This window comes from Uloborus diversus, chromosome 1 (genome assembly GCF_026930045.1).
Source record: "Uloborus diversus isolate 005 chromosome 1, Udiv.v.3.1, whole genome shotgun sequence".
Taxonomy (NCBI): Eukaryota; Metazoa; Arthropoda; class Arachnida; order Araneae; family Uloboridae; genus Uloborus; species Uloborus diversus.
The window spans coordinates 17,109,563-17,131,958 of record NC_072731.1 but is presented as its reverse complement, the minus strand read 5'-3'; the positions used below and the strand labels follow the sequence as shown (position 1 = coordinate 17,131,958).

Genomic DNA, 22,396 nt, shown 5'->3' with positions numbered 1-22,396 from the left:
TGAAACAAAATTTAAGACGAAAGAAAACTTATTGCAATATTTTTCTCACAGATGAAAAAAAAAAAAAATCGTGACTTCATCGAAAATTTCAAAAGTTAAGCCTAAAATCTCAATTTTAGACAAATTTTAGTGATGCAAATTTCTAGCAAATTAGGAAAGGAAGATTAGAGTTTCCTCCACTTTTCATTTTCGAAGCTGAAGTCAGTTTCAGTCCTTCTTTGGTGGCGTTAAAGGGTCGACGGATCCTCAAAGGAATTTTACGAAATATCCTAAGTGTTAAAAGCGCTGTTTTAGGCATGAGGAAACAGGGGCTTCTTCCCAAAGACAGTAAGACCTGTAAAGTTGACCACCCTTGTAAGTTGACCACTTGTATAAGTTGACCGCTATTTTCAGCACAGAATTAGATCTTATCATATAATTCAACCTCTATAAGTTGACCGTCTGTTTAAGTTGACCACTAAAGTAGTGCACCGCAAGTGGTCAACTTACACAGGTTTCACTGTATTTTCAAAATTGAAATCAATTTTTGGCTACTCTTGGTAACCCCAAAATAAAGAGAAAAGTTCACGGGCTTTCTTTAGAAGTTTTTCGATACCGAAGTTTTAATTACACAACTGTAGAATATTTTTTTCGGGGTGTTAAGGAGTGGCCAAATCCCACCAAAAAATGGACAGTCAGACGGCTTTTTCTTGGAAAGTTTTTGAAAATGACATACTAAACACGCAATTTTAGGCAGAATTTGTTTTTGCATCAAATGTGTCAAATTGCTGTCCCCGAAATAGCGCCGCCCGGGGCGGACCGCCCCCTCCGCTCCACCCTAGCTACTTCACTGAGTAGAGGAGTCGGAGTCGTCAGAAAACATGCCGACTCTGACTCCGGGCTTCTTTTTTTCTTTAATTTTCACTGACTCGCTTTTTATTTTTTAAAAAAATAGAACTAATTGGGTCCATATAAAGGCCGACTAATAGGGAAATAAGTGCCATTGGTAACCAGCTAGCGGCGGAACATTCTGTAATAGCTATTAGCTATCTACGCCGTTCCTTTCCTAGTATGCTTGTTTAATGAATTTCTTTAAGGTGCCGCGGGATAAAGATCTAATTTGAAAGTTGCCCACCGCTTCACTTCAGATCCTTTTTCGACATGGCGAGAAGGCATGTGCTAAGCTCACATGATTGACAGACGAGCATCCAATCAGAGAAGGAATTGACACTGAATCTAGGATCCCCTCACATGTTATTTATTAGCTGCCATCCCAATAATGGACAACCTTCAGGCGTTGAGGTTTCCCCTTGTTGCTTTAACTTGTTTACTATTTACTACGCCTGCGGTCACCCCGGGGCTTTTAGGAAGACCCTCTGCTTCGCTATAAGACAGAAAACTTCCAGAATCGGCTCGTTGAGTTAGGAAAGAGTTTTTTTTTTTCAGAGAGAGAGAGAAATTACGATTTGAAACAAAAAGAAACTTTAGTTTTGCAATGAGTTTGTCTTTACTGTTTTCAACCATTTCTGAACGATGGGAAAAAGCATTTAAATGCAAGATTTATTTTGCTAAAAGACATTTTGAGAAAGTTAGGAGATTTTTTGAAATTGAAAAAACGTATTGAAACTACATACACACATGTATTATTTTAAAGTAACACACGCATAAATAATACATTTTTACATTTTCTTTATTCTTACATTCTACGCAATCTACAGCTCCGTACGGTATTAGACTATTGTAGGTTGGAAAAGGGTAAGGTTTTGGAAGGGGGATTAGTTTTAACGCCCCATCTCCACCCCCTTCCCCTTTTCTTTCAGTTTTGGACAGTTTCATGGCCATAATTTTTATTTGGACAAGAAGGGAGTATTATAATAACCATAAACATTTCTATGAGGGTTTAGAGAAGTGCAACGTTCAAAAGCACGCGTATTTGGAGCAAGGTGAGAGTCTCGTAGGCATTCCCCCAAAAATATTCAAACGATCATGAAAAATATCTTTTTCCTAGAGGTTTGTTTTACAATTCTTTCACTTAGTAATTCTTTGGTGTAAAACCTGAGTATCGGACTCACTCCTATGAGCCCCATGTTCAAAAAATATGTTTTAATCAAATTATTCTAATCAAATAATTAAGATTAAAAATGAAATTAAGTTTTTTTGCAATGTAACATTGCTGCTTTTCCATAGCTCACGGATCGCCGTCACTAATAATCACCGCCTGCTAACACTTCTTGATATAGTGATGGGGGCGGTGTATCCCTTTATTGAAAATCTGTGGTGCGGCTCGAATGCAACATGTAGTGTTTTTATGCCCTATTTAAAACATTTTTTGCAACGGAAAACATTTTTTGGACACGGGGCTTACAGGAGTCCAAAACCCTGGTTTTACTTCGAAAAAAAAAAAAAAAAGGAAAACAAACTCTAGTATAAAAAATACAGCGTTTTCGATATATTTTTTTAAAAATTAGGGGAACACCATTCTTTCTGATTCTTATGTAAAACGCGACCCTCCCTCTGATCCAAATATAACCGCTGTTTTCTCCCATCACCCCTACTTATTTATTTATTCACTAGAGGACCCGACAGACGTTGTTCTGTTGAAACTTTGTAAATTGAAAAGTTAAAAAATTTGATCCATTCAGAACTGTATGTACCAACTACTCCTTGGAAATCATTTCTGCTCTGCATAAGTCAGATATGCCAGGTGAACTGTCACTCATTCTGGAACATGGAACTAGTGATCATCTCGGACTCTTCACGTAAACTCATCCATGATGGAAAACCTACGTCCTATAATGGGAAACACTAAGTACATCATTGATGTCACCCATAATAGCTTTAGATCTTAAATTCTTATTCCCACCGACTTGCAAATACAGGAAACTCTTTGACTGCTGACTGCTCACTACCTTCGTTTAGTGAGGTGACAGAGATTCAGACTGAAAGGACTCCATTGTAGTTTTGTCAGAGCTACTGATTATAATGACTATTGACGAGTTTTTGCGAAAACCGAATAGGAAAAAGAATCCAATCAAAAATGTATGCACACATTCTTCTACTTTAAACCTCATTTTGCATCAAGATACAACAGGCATTTCTATAACTATTTCTCTACAACATTCTTCTACTTTAAACTGTCGTTTGCATTAAGATACTCATCAAAATGCAAGTAGATATTGACGAGAAATTGAATGACCCACCTCTGGTGTTGTGGTAACCTGTTCTTCTGCATCGACGCGGTCTCTTCCCCCTCCTCTTCACCTTCAGCTCTAGCTTTCTGGTGCCGCAGAAGGAGCAGACGGCCCAGCTCCTCGCACCACGAAGACAAAAGGGCTGCAAGTTTTTAAAAGAAAAAAAATAAAATCACAATTCAATCTAAATGAAACATCACAATCTCCAACTACAATGCTATTATTCTTTATGCCCGTGCGACCCACATACACGTTTCATATTCGCGGGGAGACACGAAAGAATTTAGGAGTTTAAAACGGGGGGGGGGGGGCATAGATCCAAAAAAAGTTGAAAACCTTTGCTCTAAAGTCATTGAAAATAGCTTAAAATTGCTTTTTAGGATTTTAATTTCTAAAAAATTTCCGGGGAAGTGCCCCCAAACTCTTTTTTCTCTGTCATAATCGAAGATCGTCTAAAATTTCGTTTTTAGAACTTCAGTTTTGTTAAATTACCAGTGGAATGTCCCTGGACAACATCCTTTCTGGGAACGTTACCAATGTTGGCCAACGATTACGTTTTTGAGACTACAATTTTGAAATATTTTCACGGAAGGCCACAGAACCTTCATTTTAACTAAAATCACAAAAGACGTCTAAAATTGCAATTATGCAACATGAATGTGGAAACATTTCCGGTAGAGAGCGATGAACACCTCATGCATTCTGTTAATGTCATCAAAGATAGCCTACAAACGCCTTTTTAGGGCTTCAATTCCAAAAAAAAAAAAAAAAATTCAGAGGGTGGCCCCCCCTCCCCCTACCGAAACGTCATTAGAAACCATCTCAAGTTGTGTGTGTGTGTGTGTGTGTGTGTGTGTTTTTTTTTTTTTTGCCTTCAATATCGAAAAAGGGAGGGGAGAGTTCTTGAACCGCATTTTCTCCTTGTCGATTCCAGAGACGGTCAACAGCGTTTTTAAGACTACTAATAGTAAGACTACTATATAGAGAACGAACCTCCTTCCCCCCAATATCGTCAAACATCCACTGGAAGTTGCATTTTTGAAACTAAAGGGGAGAAGAACCTTTAGCGTGTAAAGGAGGAGAATACCCTATCTATGCGCAAGTATTAAACAGGTTAATCACTTGTCGTATGCATGTCTTTCATCAAATTGTATTTACTATTCCAATTTTTGTAATAATTATTCTCCCTGCCTATTTCATTACGTTCTATGCGAAATTGGTATTAAGAGGTGACATCTTGATATTGAATTTTTCTTTTACAAGGAAATGAAGTACTATAGGGAGTTTACCCATATTAAAGGTTCAAATGACTGCAAAAAAAAAAATCCCCGAGTCCTCGAACGAATCAAAAGTTTTTGAGTTCGATAATAGATCCAGAAAAAATATTTTTATTTATTTTTTAATTTTCATTTTCGACACTAAAAACACGTTTAACTTTTCTTTAATCACTTCAAATATATATTATTTATAAAGAAAAACTGACATGCTTTTTTTCTTTAACTCTTTTTTGTTTTATTTTTGCAAGTCACCCCTCCCAACATATAATGCATTAATCATTTTCCCTTCCCCAAATGATTGACTGGATCCGACATTAGCTCCTGTTGAGAAAACCCTGCGTGTTTCAAATCTCTCCCCCCCCCCTTTACTATATCAAAAGGTATGATTGAAACTGAAAAACAGGGGGGGGGGGAGATTTTGTGTCGGGGCGAAACTGGGGAGACGACACCCAATAAACAGTCCTGATGCATCCCTAAGGTGATACTCTACATTTTGAAATATTTATTTTAACGCTTCCGGGTCTTTTAACCTGTTAACCAAGCAATAATAGACCTTTGTCCAACTCGTTTCACAATGGAGATTATAAAGAATCTTCATCGTGTGATGAAATGCTCCGTCATGCCAGTTGCAATAGTAGTCCGGATATGTCGAAATATTTCGTCATAACTGGTTAACAGGTTCAATAGTAATTTTCATTGAAACTCCGTGCAGTTTTCTTTTATCATAGCAGGGGCTGAAATTCCCACATCTCCCCATCTAACTTAGCCATTCCACTGAGTCCTGAGATCGCCAGCAAATCTGATGTAAATGTCGGTTGCTCCAGATTTTGGCCTTTCAATGTCCGGTAGAGGGAGTATCACATATCCGGCAGTCAAACCTAACTCAGCCGGTCGAAAAATCGATGCCGGAAGATACCTTCCTCTGCTTTGAAAGCGGGATAAAGAAGGAAAAGGGGCTTTCGCACGCACTGCGGATCGATTCCGGGGTCAAGACCCCCTCCCCCCAATCAAGGTTGATCAGCTCCATCCCCGCAAGCCCCCAAGTAACCATTGAGTGCAAAAGTTAATGTGTTTTAGAACCTCTAGTTTAGTCTGCCGATTGAATACACACCATCAGAGGAGGTAGAGGAGGAAATCAAATCACCATCAGTAGCAGTAGTAGTTTCAGACACGCAAGGAAGTCTTGCCTATGCCAGTGGTCAGAAAATCCTTCGGGGTGAGCAGGACGCTTCGGATCGCCTCTTGAATAGTTTGCGGCTTGAGTAGGAGGCTTTTTTTACGCCTCACCTATTTATGATTTATTGAAGGGATGTGGATTCTTGAGCTTGATTTAACTTTTGAGTTGATCAAGCAGAATTGAGCCACAATCTCAATGCAACTGGCAGATTATAAAGGGACAGAACTGGCAGATTATAAAGAGACAGAACTGGTAGTTTATAAAAGGAGAACTGGTAGTTTATAAGCGGGAGTCACTGATACATCTTATTATTTACAATAATTATTATCATAATTGTACCCTTTGCTTTAAAAAAATGTGCAGCTAGAAACAGAGTAGTCAGAATAAAATGAAATTTTACAAACGCAAAAGGACAACAGTGGTACAAGTGATTGCAAAATGAAAGTAAAAAAAAAATCATTTATCATGGGAACCTTCCCCCACCTCCTAAATGAATGAAGGTTTTAGTACCTTTTGGGCCACCTCTAGTGTCGATACACGTGGCGATAGAGGCGAGAATTGAGACATGAAAGAATTCTACGATATCCTACTCCATACGTTTTAGTTACCGTAAACATGCCACTAATTCGTTCAACTCGTAGGCTGTCCAGCTTATCGCATCCAAGCGGTCCCAAACATGCTCTATCTGTGGTAAATCGTGGGGTAGAGCAGACTAGAGAAGATGCCCATCCAGTGGAGGAAATCATATGACACAAATGCTGTGCGTGAGCGAGCGTTTTCCTGTTGAAAATGGCTTCAGGGAGCCCGACCATGAGTTCCAACACAAGGGACCGAAGCATGTAACGAGGATACCACTGCGCTGCGATGGTGTTGAGAATTAATATTAGATGGAACCTTGTATCGTACGCGATGGCGTCCGATAACATCACTCCAGCTGTACGTTCGGTATACCGCTGAAAACCAAGACAGGGTTAGAACTTACAAACTGTCACTTCTTTTGAAGTAGTTTCGCGTTCGACGGGATAAGACTACAACCGAATGAAACCAGACAATCTTCACTGACGGATCCATATTCAGTTTAAGCAGTGATTTAGTTGTGTACGTTAAGCAGTTGTGGGCGTATGTCGAAGCCCGACACAATGAACGCCTTAATAGGTCTTTTTGCTCTTTAGCGGCCCACCTTACGCACAGCTGGTGCGATGTTATGTGATACCATTGCATTACCTGCACGGTCGCCCCTAATATTAATCCACAACTCCATTACATGCATTCGTGTCATGCTGCGGTTTTCGGGGCCGTTTTGCAATTGGACAACTCTCACACACAGCATGTGTGTCACAGAAGTTCTTCCACTAGATTGTCACCTTCTGTGGCCAGCTCGATTCCCTGATTTGTCACAGATTGTTAATATCTGGGATCACTTTTGAAGTTGGCCAGCCAACGAGTTTGATCAAATGAGTGGCACGTTTATAGTAACCGTGGAAGAGATGACGCAGGACATCGTATCATACTTTCTTGCCACGATGCTTGCTTGTACCGCCTAGTGTATCCACCTTGGAGGTGGCTCAGCTAGTTACTAAAATATCCATTCATTAAGGATTTTCTCTATTATCCCTTTCTTGTAGTCATTTTGTATGTAAAGTTTCCTTTCATCAGGGGTGCCCAGCTCCCTAACAGCAAAGGCGCACCCTTCCTAAATATCCCGAAGACCCAAAACCAAAAGCAAGAGTCCCCCCAAAATAAGAAATATACCCCTCAAAACACCCTCCCTAAAAATTTCAATTGCGCAGTCTGTGCCATGACCGGGCACCCCTGTTTTCAGTTTGTCAACTCTTTTTTGATGACCAAATTTTTATGTCGGGAGTATAATTTGGGAACGATATGATGAATTTGATTGAATAGATGTCCCTTAATTAACTGAAAATTTAAAAAGAGACACAATCGGTTATTCATAAAGAGACTGAATAACAGGGCAGGTAGTTTATCAAAGGTTACGACGATACATCTGATTATTTACTGCAATCGTTTTCATAAAATTTGACAATTTGTTTTGGCGGCAGTTGATAAGCTTGGTTTTATTATAAGTTCGAAAATATTTGCTGTGGAATTTCATCTTTTGAATTACATGAGACAAGTTGGGAATTTTATGGTTACTGAATTACAATGAATAGAAAGCATTGAACTATGTTTGTGTAGATAATGGTTGTGGAACTCCGTATGTAAAATTTGGAATGTTAGTATTTACAACAATTTTGCTTATATTATATCTTACACACATGAATCAGTTTATGATACTTTTTACGATGAATATTGACGAAGAATCCATCGTAAAAGAATTCAGCAGAGCAAATGAAGAGGGAATTTAATCATGTTATTTCATGGTGGGAGATTTTCAGTGATAAAAAAACATAAATGCTTGAAGGGGGAGGGAGCAAAAAAAAAAAAAAAATCCAGAACTAAACGAACCTACTTTCTCGCATGCCAACATCGACTTTCTAGCATCTGGTCAATATTCACTTAATTAGTTAAAGATGCAAATTCAACCATACCATTTTAACATTTAAAGTTGGTTTCTGAAAACATAATATGTCTCTCTCATCTGATGAAACAAAGAGCACTTTTTAAACAATGCAGAGTACAATTTTTAAAGTAATTTTTATAAAAATCGCTTTCAAATAAATAAAAAGAAAACAGCACATCAAAAAAAAAAAAAACATTTTGTTTAAAAAAAATGTTTGTTGTTCTTTCTTTTGTGTAAAAACGCCACGGGTTTTACCCCCCCCCCCCCCCCGCCACCCTATTAACAAAAATGAAAAAAAGTATACGTTGGGAAATAAATAATAAAATGTCCTCTTGAATAAATAATTTTCGTCAAAATCGCCTACACAGCTTTCTTTTCAATAAAAAATAAAGCACCCCGAATTTTCTTTTGATGTTTCCAACAATAAAAGAGGTAAATTAAAATTAAATAAATCATGCTTTTTTCTTCTTAGTTTTACTTTTACGGGAATTTTGGCTAAATAAAGCTTTACGCCGCTTGTTTTACCTCTACTCTCACCGGGGGGTGGGGACGCTTTTCCCACGGAAAAGCACGAAACACACATTCATAAGTGTTGGAAAAGGTTCTGGAAATCTAAGTTCTGCAGTCATTAATTCTGACATCATTGAAAATATTGCGATTCACTTCAAATATATAACGCAGAATAATGCAAATAAATACAAGAAAGCTGTTTGCTTAGCAGAGATGTAATAAACTCAACGGTCATCTCATTCTGTGAGCTGAAATCTAAAATGTTTGATAAATTAACATGATTCAAAATTTATTCTGAAAACATCTGAAGATGATTCTGTTCAACAGATACATAGATGCAGTACACCAGACAGTTCGGTTATCCCATCCTTGCATGTGGTTTTGTCTTAGTCCTGGCATAGGGGCGGTATCTTACTGCTATGGTACTTGTTGTTTTTATACATTTTTCAAACATTTGAATAAATTTTTGAGCGCCAATCAGTTATTTCACGATGTTAATCAGCTGTAGAATAGAGCTGGGCGATATACCGATATACCTTCATATATCGATATATTATCTACTTCCGCGATAACGATATTTAGATTTCTATCCGTCCGATATATCATTTGAAAAGGAAATACGGGACTTAATTACGGTGAAGTTAAAATACTTAATCTTTCACAGCTCTGTGTGATGGGTGAGAATTTGGAATTTCAAGATATTATCTGCATTCCTCAAACAGTTACTTCATATTTAATTTTGAATTATAGTAAAAGGGAAAATTAACAAGGCCGCCAAAGGTACATGTGGGCCCCTTTGTCAGTTTGGTCTCCGGATCCCCTCCCCCTACGAAGTTTCCAAAACTTATACTATTACGATTCAGAGTGGGCCCTTCCAAGGAGCGCACCCCTAGTTTCTGACATGGCCTCAAGCTTATGGCCAAAGCTGACATGGCCTCTCGTGGGTCCTTAAAAGTGAATGTGTGTTAGTCAAGAAAGCATCTTAATGCAAAAATTAAAAATGAACCAATTGAGGTATCAACACGATTCATAGTTCAAATTAAATATAAATCATTGATATTGCGCTCAATAAAAGGTTTAAGAAAAATACTAAGCAAATATTTTTATTTAAAAAAATGAAAAACGAAAAAATCCTAATGAGATTACTCTTGTCGCATATTTATCTCACTAGAGGGAGCGCAACTCATTTGTTTCAGTTTTTGTTCTGAACAAATATGACTTTAATTCCGAAATTAAGAGGAAAAACGATGATAACTCGCTATCGCTGGCAGCCCCGAACTCTGAACGAAACTGTGAAACTTCCTAACTTCTCTTGTCGTTAGACAAGCAAGCGGCATATTCGGAGTTGAAGGAAATGATGGACTCATGCACGCGAAACTAGGGTTTTTATGTAAGATCTACGCATTAACGGATTTGAAGTACAGTCGACTCCCGCTACAACGCGATCCGACTTACGCGAAATGGCTAAAACGCGATTTTTCCCCCGGTAAATAATTTTATTCCAAACGCGAATTCTTCACCGGCAACATGAAAATTTTCCGAAGGGAATCGCGGTTTTTTCGTGAATGGACCTTCATCCCTTAGGCATCGCTGAGAGCGGAAGTTCCTACACCGTACTAGTCTAAACATCGCTTATACAAATAACTACTCCTCATTTTCCATTTATTTTTTTCATTATATATGGGAAAGTTGATGAAATATAATGACACCTAAGAGCGCTGTTTTATGTAAAGTTCGTGAAGATAGAAGGAAAAAGAGAAAGTTTCAACAACTATAGTGCATTTGTTTTTCTTACTACATAATGTACATACGGTAGTGGTTTATTTTACGTCTTCCTTTCCCATTGATCATTGATTTTGTGCATTGTAACAGTTTTTTGTGTTAAATGAAACGTTTTTTGTTTAAGAAACAGCAATGTATAGTTAAGAAATGGTTTTTGACAGTTTGAGGTGGTGTTTACAAGTGTCTTTAATCGTATGGTTATGTTTATAAAAGTTTTTACACATACCCTTTTCCACAACGCGAAATTTCAACTTACGCGAAGGGTCTTGGAACACATCCCTCGCGTATGTCGGGACTCGACTGTAATGATGTGCCGGATCGTTAAAAAAGTAGATCCGCGGATACGGATCCGGATCATTAGTCTCAAGATCCGCGGATACGGACCTCAAATTTTTTTTTACCCAATTCAACTATCTAAGCGTAAAATTTGTTACAGAAGGTATTCCTGTCAGAATAATGGCACAGTCTCTTCAAAAAATGTCATCTACGGTGAAAATATAATCAAGACTATGATTTACTCTTTGAAGAAATCTCAGTTAAAATTGAGGGAGAGTTGGAAGGAATGGGTCAGCGCTGCATTAATGCTTAAATAGAATGAAAAATTATTTCTAGCTTGCTCAGTAGATGTAGGATACAGGAGCAAAAATGTTAAAACTGCTTACTGATGGACAGGATAGAAATCATTTTTCACGTTTTATTTCAGCATAAACGCAGCGCTGACCTATTCCCCCAATTTACTCCGACCGACAAAATAACAAAGCCGGGAAGACCTTCACAAACAACAAATAGAGAATTTTGTCTCTCTCTCTCTCTTTTTTTTTTTTTTTGAAGGATGCCGAGAAAAACGAAAATGAAGAATAACAGAAACCCCAAATCAATAACAAAAACTAATATTAAATTAAAAATTAAAAAAAAAAAGTATCACAGCGGGCCAACCTCATATTAAGATGAATTTCGTGCGTCAGAATACACCTTGTTAACAAATATGAACTAACAGCAGATAGAAATTGCCAATTATTGAACTTTTTCTCCTTATCTTCTGACTATGAAATCGCTACCAATCTCGCGTATAAAGGCTCAGAATTGAATTTAAAATTTACTTAAGATTATAGCTCCTACTGTATATATTTTGGAAGTTCCAAACAAATATCAAACGCAGAAAACTTCGTTCTTTCAATTAGAGCCAATATTTTTAACATACGAGTAAGTTTTGCTACCATAATTGTGAAAAACGTTAAGTCGGTTTTAATTAATGTCTCTGGTAATTAAAGTTCTACAAAAACGAGGCTACGCTAAGAACATTTTCGATCAAGTCACCTTTTGAACGAAAAAAGAAGGATCAAAATCGGTTCATCTGTTTAGGAGCTACGATGCCACAAATAGACACAAAGATATACACTTTTAAAACTTGTTACCCCTTTTTTTGCGACCGGTGGTACAAATTGGCTTCTGAAATAATACTTTATTATAAATGATACCTTATAATTAAAATAGGGAATGAAACCTAATTTAAACAGAATTTAAGAGTCTTTATTCAAATATTTAAGAATTTTTAAAATAGAAGAGTTCCGTTTAAGATCCGTCAAAAAAGTAACGGATACGGATATAGATCTTTATTTTCCCACGGATATCTACGGATACGGATATCCGGAACATCACTAATTTGAAGCCGTAATGATACCAATCCGAGAGTATTTTCGGTTTTGCGTTACTTCGGTAGTTCATTGCAACTCTTTTGTTGGTATTTTTTGACTTCAGTTTAAGACCGGAATAGAAAAAGTGAAGAAATTTTTGGAATATTTATTTTTCGGTTAAACTGCTTGTGAAATAATGACATTGATGGGATAATTGATTTACCAGATTATATGCATTTTAGATTAGATCTGCTGAAGAAAAATCAATTGCGTTTTTAAAATCAATGTTAAAAAATGTGTGTATTATTAAAAAACAATTAGGAAAACAATAGTTTTAAATGCATTATATATTTTATAACTAACCAAATAGCGATTTTATTGGTGCAAATTCACAGTTTACGTCCGATTTTGTCAAATATGGCACAAAGTTCCTTTGATGGTCAAGAATTCCAATAGGGCAGCTTTCGTTCGTAATCGGAACGCCCCTACCACCGGGGCACATGGGGCGAAAACGCCAAAAAGCGTATATAAATGGGTTTTTTTCCCCTATATTAAACCAATTGAGGATTAATAAATTTGCACAAGCCTATCTCTTAGGCAATCAGAACGGGAATTTTAGAGCCCTTCGTCCACTACAAAGATGAAGGGAGCCTTTAGAAAGTTGAAGAACTATGAGTGCGGGAATTTACAAAAATTGCTTTTAATCAGTCTATAATTTTTGTTTCTTATTAATGGCGGGTATATTTAATTTCTCTCGTGTCCCAACGATAGTAATAGACGAAAAAAATGAGTCATCGAGTTCTCAAACCGAAAATCGGTTTTGATCAGCACCGAAAACTTGGGAATTCATTTTTTTTTTTTTTCAAAACACTACAAAAAAATGTTTTCTTATGTCCTCTTAGAAATTAATATTAATTAGTCATAAATGGTATGTAGAAAGACCCTGAAAAGGAATTAGCTGCGTAAACCCGCGAACTTTGAACCCTGAGCCCAAACAAATCGAATAAACTCCATAATAACAAGCCTGTGTAAACAAACAAGCGAGAGAAATTCAAAAACATTTTTAAGCGCTTTTTGGCGTTTTCGCCCCACTGTGCGGGGGTTTCCTTTTACGAATTCAGTTTTCGTCGGATCTTTGCCAAATTGGATACAGCGGTCCTTTAATGCTTAGGAGTTTTCATTCATAGGAAGGTTTTCGCCTACCTATGAGAGAGGCGGGTGGGGTGCGAAAACATCCCACGGAGGTTTTCCTTAAACAAATTCAGTTTACGTCGGATTTTTGCAAAATTTTGCAGAGAGGGTCTTTGATACTCAAGAATTCACTTAGGGTGCTTTTAGTTTGCAATTGGAGCAACCCTCCCTCCCACAGTGGATTTCCTTATACAAATCCACTGTTTTAGTCGGATCGTTGCAAAATTTGGCACATCGGTTCTTTGATGGTCAAAATTTGTCATAGGGTTTTTCGCCTACCTATGAGGAAAGGGGGGGGGGGTGCGAATACACCATACGGGGGCTTTTCCTAATAAAAATCCAGTTTTCGTCGGATTTTTTCCAAACATGGCACAACGGTCCTTTCATGCTCAGGAATTCACATAAGTTTTTTTCGTCCCAATGGGTTGTGTGGGAAGGGACCACCAGGGCGTTTCGCCAGAAAATCCGTGAAACGGAACGATTACGAAAAAATCAATGATGTCTAAATTTAAATTTTGAGTCTTAAAATTCTTCTTTCTACACAATGACGAGAAATGTATGTATACTTTTTTTTTCCCTTCTTTTTTAAACCTGATTGTTAAACATGTGTCACTAGACGAAACTTATATTTTCGAGTTAGACCGTGCAACGTCGATTAATGCAGCTAATGACATATACATTAGTAAAGGTATTTTTCATAGTTCTGTGTGCTTAATGGGTGTATTTTGTGATTGTTTCCAAAATGCGTAGCTGCATTCTTTAAAGATTTATTATTATTATTTTACTTTAATGTTACTCATCTAAGAAGTAAAAAGTCTTAAAGCAAGAGTTATTGAATCACTAAAAATAAACTATTTAAGACGTCAATACGAAATATAGTTCTTCGCATATTCAAATTATTAAGACTGCTCAAATTAAAATATTTAAACAAAATATTGAATTGAATGTTTAAAACGTTTTCGTTGCGAAGCACTTTTGTCACGCACAGAACTATACCATTTGCACCCCCCCCCCCAAGGAAAGTTTTCAATTAGAAAAACAACTGCATTAATTATATTTGGATATGTTTTTCTGTTGTTTTTCGATAAAATATGCAATGAACTATAACCTTTGCACCCCCCCCCCCCGGAAAGTTTTGAATTCTTCCGTGAATTTATCGATATAACGAAAATATTGATATCTGGAGAACGATATATCGCGGTATTAAAATTCTTATATTGCCCAGTCCTTCTGTAGAATATAATGGTTACATCAGTAAATCTGCAATTTAGGCTAAGCTTGTGAAACACAGTTTTTACTATTTTTCCTCACCATCCAAAAGTTTATCTTAAAACAAGAGTTTTGGTGACTTATAATTAGTGATGTAAAATACCCGGGTATTTAATTTTAGGGGTAAATACCCAGGGTATATACCCGGGTAAATACCCAAAATGGGTATTTACCCGGGTATTTTTTAAAAAAATTTATATTCAACTGAAATACTTTTCTGTATGTATTCCACTATGTATATATATAACCAACCATATACAAAACAATAAATTTTTGCCCAAAATTGTATTTTGATCACATATTTAAAGAGTCATTGTGTGAAACAACTTAGTAGGGCTCGACCGATGGCATTTTTTGGCCGATGGGCCGATGCCGATTGTTGACCGATTGTTCAAAGATGATCGATGGCCGATAGTTTTCCTCCAAATGGCCGATTGCCGATGGCCGATGGCAAAAAAAAAAAAAAAAAAAATAAAAAATTAAAAGATTAATTTGAATTCTGATATTTTTAATTCAAATTATGTTTTTTGCAATCACGAGTTGCGACAGGACCCTACTTATTGGAGTTATTGTTTCCAGAAACTGCTCCTGACCCCCCAAACCTGCCCTTCTCCTTGGCGGTTACGTGTGTATAGTTGTGTGTGTGTGTGTGTGTGTGTGTGTGTGTGTGTGTGTGTGTGTGTGTGTGTAGGCGCGCATGCATATGTAGGCTTGTGTGTGCGTAGACCTGTGCACAATCGCTAAACATTTAAGAAATGCTTGAAACGACGAGGGTGGGTTTGGGGGGACACCCTCTGATTTTGGAGTAACTCACAACATTAAACTTACGCCCCAACTTTAGTCTCATTTTTTTAATACACGATCGCTACCATAAACGCCTCGGGAGAGTTTCTGAATCTACTTCAGCACTTCCGAAGAAAAAATTCAAAAGTGCCTTTGATTTCCGAATTATGTCACCATTCAAAACGTCTTTAATCAATTTCTTACATTAACCCCTTCAGACCTGGTGTCCGGTATACCGGACATACTTTTAAACAGCTGCTAATCATTTAATAATTGATTTAATTAGTTGATTTTTTTTGTAGTTGGCTCTTTACATTCTACTTATTATAATTTGAAGTAATTTTTCGTTTTGGGGTTGACAACACTGACATATAAGGATTTGAGAGATAGAGAGTGGCTCATTTTTTCAACAATAAATTTTCATTTGAAAAGCGAGGTTTTTTCCTGATTTTTTTAAAAATATGCAATCTTTAATTAATAGTTTCAAACGCTTATATTATGTTTCATAATTGTTTGTAGAACATTTTATAATGAAGTTTGTTCGGTATTTTATCGTTTTTGTATATGAAATATTGATTTCAAAAATATAAGTCAGGAATATTGGACGTGCCATAACTTTTTTAATTTTTCTCTTACAAACTCAAAATTTTGTCAATAAGATACCCATTACCATAGTACACTGTGTACGAAATATCAACTTTTTGGTCCAATATTTCATAATTCCGATTGAAGGGATTAATGCTCTAAATTCTTCCTAAACAATATATAAAGTTTGAAAAAAAAATCTCTAATTTTAAAAATGGTGTTAGTTTTAAACAACTAAGAAGTACAACCTAGAGTTTAATTTCAGAAATTAAGGGAGTGGGAGGAGGGGCACGCAAGTGTTCTCGGAAATACAAAAAATAGTCATAAAAATAGAGTTCAAAACAATCATAAACATTGAGCAGAAAAACCCTTTTAAAACTTGCACCCGAGTTTGTTTTGACGTGCAGTGGCGGATTTAAAAAATAGCAAACGTTGCAATTGCGCGAGAAGCCCATAACCATAGGGACTTCTGTGATAGAGAAATAGGGCCCCAAAATGTATTTCGACGGGCTTCAAACTTGTAGCTCCGCCGAAGCGATACAGAAAAGACTGCATTACTGTGATTCATATTACAAATATCGAAAAATTAAAAATTATATTTAAAAATTATATTAATTTTCCATTGAAATAAGTAATTAATAGCCACAAAAAATGAGTAAATAGGCTTTTTAGAACACCCGATCGAAAACAAAAAGGGAAGTGCACAACTGGAACGTACGCACATCCCATATGCGAAAATTTAGACTTCTGCAGCTCACCATTTTTGAGTTACGACTTATGAGAGATACATACGTACATCCAGCCGCAAGAAACAACGCAGTAAATAACTTGTTTGGTACCTGAATGCAGTATTAAAAATTCTTTCAGGGGTAATTAAAATAGAAATTCATACTGAAATTTAAGTAAACAATTTTCGATGAAAACAATAACTCCCTTTACTTTGTATTAACAAGTAAAACAACAAAGGTCCTTTTTTTTTTCAAAAACATCGGCCAATTCCATCGGCTTTTCGATGTTTTTCAAGGCCGATGGGCCGATGTTTCATGCAAGTTAGCATCGGCCGCCGATGCCGATGCCGATGGCTAAATTGTCGAACCATCGGCGCCGATGCATCGGCCAGGCCGATGCATCGGTCGAGTCCTACAACTTAGCAATCAAATATGATATTCACATTAAATGTGTTGGATATGCCTAATCAACGTTGATAGCCAAATTTCAGATATAAAAAGCCATTCTACAAAAAGTAAAAAGCTTAACTGGTTAGAAAAAAAAAACATCAATTTTTTTAAGGTCCTAATCTTTTATAACCCAGTAATATGTATGTCCCTACATGACATCAAAATGTCGCTCAATTTATTATTACTATTTATTTACCTACAGTGGCTTCCAAAAGTTTTTGTACACCTACGACTTTCAAGGAAATTGGCCATTATCCATTGGTTAGAATTGATATTTCGGAATAATTATTTTATTATAAGATCTATGATCTATTTTTAACAAAACTACATGAAAATTTTTAATAAATCATTAAAACATAATTTTTAAAATAACAAAAACCAAAAATTGCCGGAAATTTTATCTCACAAAAGTCTTCGTACACTTTGAAAGAATGTCAAAAAATCGGTAAAAAATCTAATTTTTTACAAAGTTATTATTGAGTAGAATATCATGCAGTATCAACAACAGCTTTTAAACGTTTGGGAATAGATTTCATTGTTTTTTCTTTCTTTTTTTTTTGCAATTTCTGAGTAAGTGTTCAGCCGCTCTTCGAGTCTTACTGTTTCTAGTTCGCTTTTTGTTTCAATGGTGTATTTTCGTAATCTAGTCGCCAGATATCTCCAAATATGTTCCATTAAGTTTAAATCTGGCGATTGAGGAGATATTTCTAAGTTTAAGGACAATTTTTGAGGCACCAAACGCAAACGTGTACTTCTTATCGTTATATTGATAAAAAAACAAAGTTGTTTCCGATTACCAAATTTTGGGCTAATTGTTTAAAATTGTTTTTTAAAATATTTAAATGAACAGCATGATTCATTATTTCCTCTAAAAGTTCTAAATTTCTAAGTCCTGATGCAGTTATGCACCCTCACACGAACACTTTCACCGTCCTGATTAACTGATCCAGCTAAGTTCTTAAAATTAAATTCCTCATTTTTTCTTCTATTGACAGATATACAACAATTTAAGCCAAAATATTGAATTTATTTTCATCCATAAGTAAGACGTTGTTCCAAAACGTTTTGAGCTTATTTATCATTGATTTTACGATGGATAGCGTAAGCTTACTGTTTTTTGCACGAACAAGAAAATTTCTGCGTGAAGAGGTCTTCTTTAATCCAGCTAATCCGAGAACTTGGGGAGCAATTTTAGGTGAAAATTAAACATAAAATGTTTCATTCAATTCTGTAGAAACTTTTTCAGCACTCAAATGTGTATCTTTCATAATTTTTTTAACTGTAAACCTCCGATCACGCTTTGTTAAGTTTGCCCGTTGACCTGTTCTTTCCTTGTTTTCGATCCGATTCTTGTCTTTAAATCATTTTATCAAGCACTTCACTATAGAATGGTATAAATTAACTAATTTAGAGACATTTTAAACCAATTTATGTCTACTGGGATGAGAAAAAAATCAAATTTCGAATCGTGTTTGTTGTTTTCTACGCATACCTGCCATTTAAAAATAATAAGCAGAATATTGGGGAATAAATAAACAAAAAAAGAAAGGCAAATGACTTTACAGTGTCATTACAATGCAAAAACAATAAAAAAAACCACATATGATAAATTTAATCATGAATTTATTCGAAAATATTTCAGTGTACGATGACTTTTGTGGCGTATTTTTTCTCTGTCTCTTTGTTTTTTGAAAAATTTCAAAAATAAAATCTGGCAATATTTTGAAAAAAACTGCTGGGTTTTATTCAGAATGGCATAGGAATGATGTGAAAAAAAAAATTGGACTTCATATTCGAATTCAGTTTTGCGTTATTTTGGTTTTACTACAAAATTTCAAGGTGTACGAACACTTTTGGCAGCCACTGTATATCTTTTACAGAAATTTCCTCCAAACCTAGTTCAAGTGTTCACGCGTATTCTGCATATCACTTTTTCATTAAGCCTTAGATTTCATTAAGCCTTTAATTAAAAAAATTATAATACATAAAGTTTTATATTTTTAATCATTCCTTTTTTGGTTTATGTTTTAAAAAAAATCATCGCCTTTTGATACCACTTAATTTTTTTTTTTTTTTTTTTTTTGCAAAATGCGCAATTTCTAGGGGATTTACCCTGCCTTCGGATAAATACCGAAAAAAAAAATATTTATCTTCCCATCCTACATCACTAATTGGGCGTATTAAAAATAGTTTGAATAAATTTTCATCATGAAGTACCGGGGAGCAAATGCGCAAGGCAACAGAAAACAATATTTTGATTTTTTTTCCCTTATTAATGTGAAAACTGTTTCTATATTTGCTATATTCTCTGTATCACTTAAACAGCAATAAAATAAATAAATAACATCATAGTCTTAATAACTTCTCTGTTTATTCTTCCAAGTTCATCATTGAATTGCTTATACTTCTCCAATTATGACATTGAAAAGAAAGATTCTTTGGTTCACAATATGTTTCTTTCATAATTTCATCAAGTCTTTCAATTAAAAATATTACAAACTGTGTAATACATATGTATGTATCAGTTTTACCAATTATTTCATATTTAGATTTTGAAAAAAAAAAATTCTCATTCACTTTTTGCATTTTTTCGTAAAATACCCAGTTTTTGGGTATTTACCCAGGCCTTGGGTAAATACCCAAAAAATATTTACCTAACCGCTGGGTATGTACCCAATCCACATCACTACTTATAATACTCAAATCTAAGTCGAAATGCAAATCCATTTCTACCTTTCCGCGCGTGAGAAAAGAGAGAGATCCGAAGACGTAAGAGAGCTTCCGTTTTCACGAACTTGACTCCCCCGTTGCCATGGCAATGGACGGAGAGGACATGCGTCGCGAGGAAGTATCAAAATACCGGGACGGAAAAGCGAGCGAATCGACCGACCGCTGCCTGTGTGCCGATGCACCGCTGTGTTTGTCCACTCACACCGAGTTCGCTCTACGCCCCTGACAACGGCCGGAATGAACCCTTGGAAGAACAAACAAGAAGTTCCGTTCAGAACTAAACGAGCCTACTTTCTTAATTAGCAAGAAATGCAAATTATGTCAAACATTCTTTTTTACATTGACAGTTGATTTCAAACAAAATATTCCTCTCTCATCACATGAAATAAAAACGTTAAAATAATAATAATAATAATAACAAGAACAAGGAAAGTATTTTTTCCTTTCAAACAATGCAGCCACTACATTTTTTTTCTTAGAAAAAAAATTTTTCATCGGTTTCGAAAAAGAATTAAAAAAAGATCAAAAATAAAAAGCACAGAAAAAGAGTAAATTTTATTCAATTTACGTTTGTTCTTTCTTTTGAGTAAATTGAAGCGCCACGAGTTTCCTTCTTCAACCGTTGTCAAAAATTTTTAAAAACGGAATACTTCATAATACAAATAACTAAATAATAACATGTCCTTTTAAATAAATAATTTTATTACAAATCGGTTGCAGTGCTATTTTTTTCTGTTAAGAATAAAGTAATCCGAGTTTACTTATCATTCCCGTAGCCAAGAAAAAATAAATTAATTAATTTATTCAAACTTCAAAATGAGGAAGAAAAAAAATATTGTCTCAGCAATCATTATTTCACCTCAAAACCCAGGTGAATTATGAGAAAGGGTAACGATCTCAGCGAATTTGATAGAGGGCAGATTGTGATGGTCCGAAGACTCGAAACGAGTGTCTCAGAAACTGCAAGACTGATAGGTTGTACATGATCAATCATTGTTAGTACTTATGCGACGGTGAAACCAACAGTAGACGTAAAGGTGTCAGACGGCAACGCGTCATCAAAGATGAGAGACGTCGCAGACTAGGCCGCATGGTGAAACAAAATCTCATCAAAAATAACCCTGTTGTAAAAATTTCCCCACCAAGAAAACCTTTAACTTTTCCGCACAAAAAAGAAAACCTGCATCCTAAACCCAAAAACCCTCAGCCATAAAAAGTTATGATATCTAGTTTGCACGCCAAGTATCTGCCAAACTATCATCCTCCCTCTTCTCCTTTTTCATCACAGCTAGATGGGCGGATTTATGGGGGGTCACAGGGGGGCAATGCCCCCCCAGTTTTGGGTGGACTTTATGTAGCAACAACACATCTTCCAAAAATTAAAAAAAAAAAATCATTATTTTTTTCGTTTTTGAATAGTTCAGAAGAGCATGGGGGGATTTATAGGGGGGGACAAAGGGGACAATGCCCCCCAATTTTGCGAGGAGTTTATATAGTAACAACTTATCTTCCAAAATCTTATAACAAAAAAATATCATGATTTTTTTCTTTTTTGAATAGGAAATTTTCAGAGACTGGAAAGTGCAAATTATTAATAGGTTCTAAAATCCCTGAAAAGAATTGGCGCAGTAAAACCTACAAGGGCTCTTGAGCCAAAACCCCAATCTAACCAACCAAACCTTGAAAATTATTAGACAAGTCTTTGAAACTCCTAAGCAAAGAGTGCTTCAATTTTATTTCTTATCAAGTGTATAAATTAAGAATTGTTCAAATGGGTAGTATGTTACTCTCTTGATACCTATTCTCTTAATCGGGCACCATTTCTTTAAAGTATTAACTTGCATCACGAAGCACTTTTAAAGCGTAATACTTTATATATATATATATATATATATATATATATATATATATATATATATATATATATATATATATATATATATATATATATATATATTTGCCTATTATTTCCAATTAACCCTTATAAGACTTCAAAATGCAGAATTTCCTCCGGGGGAGTAACCCCCGGGCCCCCCTAAAACTTTAGATATTCTATATCCCACTTAAAAGGGAGCACTGCGTCACTCTCTTAATACCAGCCCCCTCTCTTTTAAGGTCAATTTAAAAAGGACAGCATGATTACACACAGTAATGAAAACGACACATAAAAAAGTAAAGAATGGCCTTACGCATCACAGAAAACAGGCAAAAGCATCGGAGGGGGAGGGCAATTAAAAATCTTGTTCAAAAAAAAAAAAAAAAAAATCCTGCCCCCCCAAGAACTCAGTCCTAAATCCGCCTATGCACAGCTACTTCCATTAGAACCTCCTCCCACCTTCAACTCCTCAGAAATATGGATAGATCTTTTAAATTGTTTATATTGTTTGGCGGAAAGCTTTTTGCTCACCAAGCAACCACTTCACTTTGAAAAGCTTCCCGCCAAATAAGATAAACAATTTAAAAGATCGATCCATATTTCTGAGGAGTTGAAGGTGGGAGGAGGTTCTAATGGAAGTAGCTGTGATGAAAGAGGAGAAGAGGGAGGATGATAGTTTGGCAGATACTTGGCGGGCAAACTAGATATCATAA

At 35.8% G+C, this 22,396-nt stretch overlaps 1 protein-coding gene across 1 annotated transcript in view; it reads right to left on the bottom strand.

Moving 5' to 3' along the window:
- Window positions 1-22,396, bottom strand: part of LOC129228284 (zinc finger MIZ domain-containing protein 1-like) — a 141,817-nt gene that overhangs the window by 68,244 nt on the left and 51,177 nt on the right. The window contains exon 5 of the mRNA XM_054862959.1: window positions 3,180-3,312. Coding sequence (XP_054718934.1) covers window positions 3,180-3,312 — 133 coding nt within the window. The remainder of the gene's footprint in view (window positions 1-3,179; window positions 3,313-22,396) is intronic.